At 44.7% G+C, this 6,788-nt stretch overlaps 1 protein-coding gene across 1 annotated transcript in view; it reads left to right on the forward strand.

The window, feature by feature from the left end:
• LOXHD1 (lipoxygenase homology domains 1) overlaps positions 1 to 6,788 on the forward strand; it is a 126,944-nt gene that overhangs the window by 115,479 nt on the left and 4,677 nt on the right. Inside the window, exons 39-40 of the mRNA XM_031557217.1 lie at positions 5,206 to 5,376; positions 6,455 to 6,593. Coding sequence (XP_031413077.1) covers positions 5,206 to 5,376; positions 6,455 to 6,593 — 310 coding nt within the window. The remainder of the gene's footprint in view (positions 1 to 5,205; positions 5,377 to 6,454; positions 6,594 to 6,788) is intronic.

The raw sequence follows: 6,788 nt of genomic DNA on the forward strand, positions 1-6,788 counted from the left end.
TCTTCCTACCAGCCTGGCTCTCCAAACTCCCACCACTTTCTGGATGACATCTCACGTGCTGGGGCATGAGGATGGACAGCCACATAACCAGGCAGGGGATAAATAATGCCACAGGACACAAGGCCAAGGAACTGCATTTATAATGTTCATTACTTTGTGTTTCAGAACACTTGAAGAGAAAAAGGAAAAATAATGGAGTTAGGAGCTGAGCAGCACTGAATTTGGATGGCTGGGCAGCAGCAGTTGTCTGCTGGTCCCTGAGCACTCAGTGTCCCAAGCACAGCTTTTATTTTACTCCTATGGGAACCTCAATGTCATTAAGGACAACTATCATAGAATCATAGAATCACAGAAATTGAAAGGGGCTTCTGGAGATCATTGAGTCCAACTCCCTGCTAAAGCAGGTTCCCTACTGTAGGCTGTGCAGGAAGGCAGCCAGGCAGATCTTGCATTTCTCCAGAGAAGGAGACTCATAGTCAGCAGAACCAGGAGGTGATCATCCCCCTGTACTCAGTTCTGTAAGGCCATACCTCACTGCTGTGATCAGTTTTGAGTCCCTCACTCTGAGAAGAACATTGAGACCATGGAGTGTGTCCAGAGAAGGGCAGTGGAGCTATGCTGTGTCTGGAGAACCCATGTTATGGGGAGAGGCTGAGGGATGTGAGACTCTCTACAAAACTGCCTGAAAGGAGGCTGTAGCAAGGTGGTGGTCAGCCTCTTCTCCCAGGCAAAAGCAATAAGATGAGAGGTAATGGTCCTAACTTGTGTCATGGGTGGTTCAGTTTGGATATTAGGAAAAATTTCTTCTCCAAAGAGTGGTAAAGCACTGGCACAGGCTGCCCTGGTAGAGTCAATGTCCCTGGAGATATTCAAGAACTGTAGAGATGTGACACTTGGAGACATGGTCAGTGGGCATGGTGGGGATGAGTTGGGCTTGGTCTGGGGGATCTTGAGGACCTTTTCCAAGCTTCATGTTTCTACTATTACCCTTGATCAATGTTGTCAACCATTTCCAAAACCGAAGATGTATTGCAAAAAAAGAGAGAGGCAGAGGAAGAAATTTCACTTCCATCGGCAGTGTATTCCAGCCTGGATTTGACTATGTTCCTGGTCTGTCAGTAGGGATTTGATCCCACCAGGTCCTATTTCACAAGAAATAGCTCATATTCACTACAGCAAGGATATGGATCAGGTTCCTGGCAAATTCACCACCTCGGTGGTAATTTTCATCCCTTTTCTCTCATCCTTAGTAAATGGTTCTGCTTGTGTCAGAATAGCTTAGGATCTTAGGGATGAATATTGGCTTGGGCAAGTGGAGAGTGTTCCCAAGAGAGGCAAAGGAGACTTCTGAGGCTACAAGTTGGAGTTCTCTTTGATTGAACAGATACCTTAATTGTTTGTATCTACTACTTCTAAAAGCGATCCCCACAGTGCTCATCAGTGTAGAAATGCATGACAAGGAGCTCACAGGCTAAGCTCTCTGTCTAACATCAGTAAAGCGTGAGCCTTCAGAATTGCCTGGGAAAAAGCAAGGTGCTCCCATGAAGACCCTGAAGACACGCACGGAGGACACCTACCTAGCATCACTCAGTTGTCAGGTTGGGCTCTTTACTAAAGGGAGATAAATAGGACAACTTGCTGCTTTTTTGGATAGGAACACTTGGGGAAAAGAATGCTTTTCCCTACGTGACACTAAATTATACAACTGCCAGAGACAAGCAAGTACAATGATTCTGTTTTCCCCAAAGCTCTTCTCCTCCTCTAATTACATCTGAAATGTTTTGCATGCTATTGAAAATGTCACTTCCAACTGCAGACCATTAAGGAGTTGACGCAGCACAGCCGTAGGTTTCATTAGGGCAGGACTGCTGCTGGGGATTTTTATGGCAGCAAAGCAGGCCTGGAGTGGAGCTCCTTTTGTTACAAACATTGAATATTTGTTGTGGTAGATTGTCTGCAGTGTCACAGTGATGGCCATTTTAAAGACCAAAACCTGCAGAATCAAGTGGGAGCTGCTCAGATATTTGTTATTTCTTCCTCTCTTCTCAGTAAATGGAGTGGCCTGGTCTGTCCTGAAGTCTCTGCAGAAAAAGTCATATTTTCTGAGGCGTTTTTGCTACTGACTTGTGCCTGAGCCCTGTAATCCTGGTACTGTTGGTCAGGGTGCCCAAAGGGATGCAAACAGATTTGTTCCGGCAAGTGATGGAACTTGAGTGATGGACTGACTGTGACCTTTTACATCAGGGCAGGATCCATCATCCAATACTATCTTGGCACCCAGGGAAAGGACTGATAACATCACTGTAGAGATTCTCCAAATTCTTCACAAGCAGTGGCCAAGGATCATCCTTGGCAATGCCTACACTCCTTGCTGGCTTCTCTTCCCCATTTGGTTGATGCCTATCTATTAATCATCCAGCCTGAGGAACTGAGGCCTTGGGGACTATATCCACATGGGATGTATTTCCCTTTCCTGTTGCTTTTCAGGTTAGGATTAGGGTCTCTGAGCTCATTGCCCTACAAATGCTACCCAGGGACAGAAATTCTAAAGAAGGAATTTCATGATCTGAAAAGGGGTCGGTCCTGCAAATGCTTTCTTCTCCTTCCACTGTTGTGCCCATTGGCACACAGAGCTAGGTCCACAAATTCCCAAATTCAGACTCTGTGTGTAACTAGATTTTAATTTGCTTCTAGTTCAAAAATGCATTAAGTATATTTTTCCCAGTCTGAGAGAAGAAAGAAATAGAACTTTTTCTGGTAAGGCAGAATAATTTCTTCAGCTCCATATAAATCCTTTAATGTCCATTTCAGCTTTTAGATAAAGTTTAGTGCTGTGGCACTGAAGGTCATGATGACAAAAACTGATAAATTCCTCTTTTGCAGGGAACACCAGCTAAGCTGCACTTTATTCTTGTTTTGCCCTTAACCCCGGTACATGCTGGAAAGTCAACACTACCCCATTTCTCTGCATGATAAAAGTGCAGGTTTTTGATGTCCTGCTGAGCAGGAGTGGAGCAGCAGAAGGACAGTGTGCAGGTCTCGTTCAGCCCTCTCCTGATACTGCTGCTTAGTGCTGATCCTGCCCCGGTCAAGTTGTTCACTAATCATTGATGCATTCCATCATAGTCCTCAACCACTGATGTCTCTCACTGGAGAATGCTGGGATGTTTTCCTTCTTTCATCCAGAGCCATTTTAATGAAAATTTTGATGGAAGCAGAGCAGCTTCCTGAATGCACTACAGAGATGTTCATTGAACTTAAATGGAAATGAGCCTGCCGAAAAAGATTAACAGCTGACACTGCCAGCGTGCTTAGAATGAAATCCCAAACAGCCCCAAAGAGTACCTTAGAGCACAGTGGGAGCCCTGGGCAACTTGATAAGATCTGCCCAGCAGGCACTAAGCTGATGAGGAGCTGCAAAGGTGTCATGTATCAGCCTTCCCCCAGAACCTCCATACCTTTGCTCTGCATGAGAACAGGCTCAGAGGAATCATGGAATCACAGATTCATTAATGTTGGAAAAGAGTTCCAAGATCCCCACATCCAACCCCAGCCCTCCCCACCATGCCCGCTGACCATATCCTGCAGTGCCACGTCTTCATGGCTCTGGAACACCTCCAGAGATATGGACTCCACCATCTCCCTGGGCAGCCTGTCCCAGTGTCTGACCACTCTTTGGGAGAAGAAATTGTTCCTGATATCCAATCTAAAAATGTTACCATTGTACATAAGCATCCAGAGAATAAAGAGGATGGAGCCAGACTCTTCTCATCCATGCCTAGTGATAGAACAAGAGGTCGTGGGAACAAAGTGAGGTACAGGGCTTGGACTAGATAGTCTCCAACTGTGCCCTCCAACATCAGTGAGTCTGTCATTCTGAGCTACCTAAATCGGAGTTTAAGGGAAAATGGTGCCTCTAGTCGATATTTGTGCTTGTTCATTTGGTGATTTCCTACCATGGGGAAGGCTCAGAAAGCCAGTGTACAGGACATGGATACCTTCATGGCTGATAGGAAAATGGTGATGCTATGGCATGCCACAGGGCAGGGTGATTTGTTGACGTTGCTCAAAAATGTGCCATCATTACCCTTTAGGGTTAATTAAGATTAATATTTGAAACTAACGAGGCAGGCAAATGGTTGTGAGTGCTTGGAAGAGTAAGAGCTGTTTTATGTTTCTGGGATGTCACTAATAACTCAGCAGAGATGCTTCATCATGAACATAATCTTTTGTTTGAGTAATAACAGGACTTGTAAGCAGAACTGTCATAATTTTCCACGTCCCCAAAGTCAACAAGAGATTCTACTAATTCAAGAAAGTAAATGTTCCAAAATGCCCCATTCTAGATTTCCAAGTTGCTTCTCAACTGGAAAAAAATAAAGGGAGAACCGAAAACTAAGAGAAGGAGCTGCAACTCCTCCAAAAGCCACAAGGCGAAAAATAAGCGATTGTGTATAGATATAGCATTAGTGTATTCATAGTGTGTTTGTGCTTGTTGCTTGGCAAGAACAGCATGGGTAGTTTCCTTACACATGCTAGCAGATAGGGCCAAAGAAACAAGTGATTATTTACCTCTTGAGTTTTAAATAAAAATGTGAAGGGATGAGAGGAGTAATAGAGGCCAGAGAGAAAGACATTACACCTTGAGCTTGTGCCCAACTAGCACTCATGTTTTTCTTTTGGCTTTAATGTTTCACATTTCCCTTAGAGTGGAAGGAGAATCAGCAGCGGTTCCTGAACAGCAGCTGTTCCATATTTTGGCCCAAACCCACTGAACTCCGGACATTTCAAGCTTCTTGCTTTGATAAACAGTCCTTCAAGGCCCCTGAATTTTCTGAGAGTTTTGTAAGGCTTTGTTGTTCCTATACTGTAGGAGTGCTTCATCTTGTGATGATTCCTCACCCAGAGCCTAGTCTCTTGCAAAATGCTGGGCAAGGACAACAGATGGCCCCACATCCAGACAGCTTGACACCTGGCTTACACAAGACCATACTCCAATATCCTTACCTCTGGTCACAAGCCAGCAAGCCCCTCAAAGGCTGTCTAAGTGAATCAGATTATAGTCTTGAGATGGCCAGTGTTGTTTTTGGTATCAGAGCAACATCACATACGCTGAGAATATTATAGCAAGGGATTTCTCACCTCCTTACCCAAGCAATGTGAAAATATCTTATTTTTTAGTTACTTTGTTGTTTTATTGAAAAGGAATCGCTCCAGGTTGGCACTTGGAATATATTGATGTGATGGACTCTGCCACAGACAAGACTTTTCGCTTTCAGTGCGATCGCTGGCTGGCTAAAGGTGAAGATGATGGGCAGCTCATAAGGGAACTGGCTTGTGCCAATAATGACATCCTGGAGCTGAAGGAACGGACTGGTAAGTGTAGAGTTAATTTGGGGTGTTGCCAAAGGTGCAAAGAGGCCATAGGGCCACAAATTTTAGAACCTGCTCCATTGAGGATTCCCATGCAATAGCAATTTGTGTTTCTGGGCTCCATAGATAGAATGAGTTAAGTTACTGTTTAGTTCAAAAGTGTAGTGTTATTTTAAGGGAGAAACAAATTAGGATTTATGGGGAAGAAAAGCATCTCATTCTGGGTTGAAACTGAAGAGGGTCCCATCTGCTGTGGTTCAATCCAGCAATAAGCTATAAGGATACGTGGTTATGGGCTCATTAGAAATAATGGGCTTGAGACTTTGAGGTAGAAAATAAGTTTAAAGCACTGCAAGCAACATTGCTCCAACTTCCTCCCAGACTTGTTCTGGGCTACAAGCTCCCACATCTCAGCTGATGATGATAGCTGAGCTTAACAACCCAGAGACCTGGGCAAGCCTCTCCTCTGCCTCTCCTCTGGATAATCCCCCCAAGTCCATGTAATCACATTGGTATCTATGTTATTTAACCACACTGGTAATATGCTGCTTGCATCTCAAAAATTCCTGCAAACCTCTTCTTCAGGACGGTCCTGTGGAGTTCAGTGTGATCACACTCTGTCCCTGCAAAATTGCCACCCAGCGATTGCCATCTTGGGTGCTGACATGCCACCGTGACATCTGAGCACATCCTGATGGGTATCTGGATATGGATGGGTATCTGTGAGGCTGCTCCTTATTATTAGTTATGGTGGCAAAAAACTGAAGGATTCGGGCTGTCCTGCAAAACAAGCAGCTGGGCAAAGCTGGGTCAAGAGCAGCTCCATCTACTCTTACTTGCTGATCCAGAAGCACACATTTTCTGTGTACTCTGTCCCTGCATGAGATCTTGGGCACGAAGATGTCAGAAGTCCCACAGATCCCAGTGTGTTTCCATCCTTGTTTTGCAAATGCTTCCTTGTGTGCTGCAGTAAATACTGGCAAGAGGGTTTTTAACCAGGGTGACAGCCACATGAAGAGATTTCTTTGTCCACCTGCTCCTCCTTCACTGCTTTAACATGTGTGTTAATTATACTTCAAAGCCTATGAAATTGTCACAGTAACAAGCGACAGAGACGACGCAGAAACAAAGGAAAACATCTGGATCATCTTGGAAGGGAAGCTGGGCCGCTCGAAAGAGTTCCTCATGGAAAACTCCTCCAAGAAAAGGAGATTTGAAAGGTAGTGGGACTGGGTGAGGGGATGGAGGAATTCCCCACCAGCTGTGCGATTTCCACAGATACCATTTCTTCTCCAAGGTGATCTACAGAGTTACACTGGTGCCATGCTCTTTCTTACCCCCATTCCAGAAAGCAAAAGGAAGGTTGTAAAATGGTTTCCTGATGAGATGACAAAGAGCAGGCTTAAAAATATGTG

The sequence above is a fragment of the Meleagris gallopavo genome, chromosome Z, assembly GCF_000146605.3.
Source record: "Meleagris gallopavo isolate NT-WF06-2002-E0010 breed Aviagen turkey brand Nicholas breeding stock chromosome Z, Turkey_5.1, whole genome shotgun sequence".
Taxonomy (NCBI): Eukaryota; Metazoa; Chordata; class Aves; order Galliformes; family Phasianidae; genus Meleagris; species Meleagris gallopavo.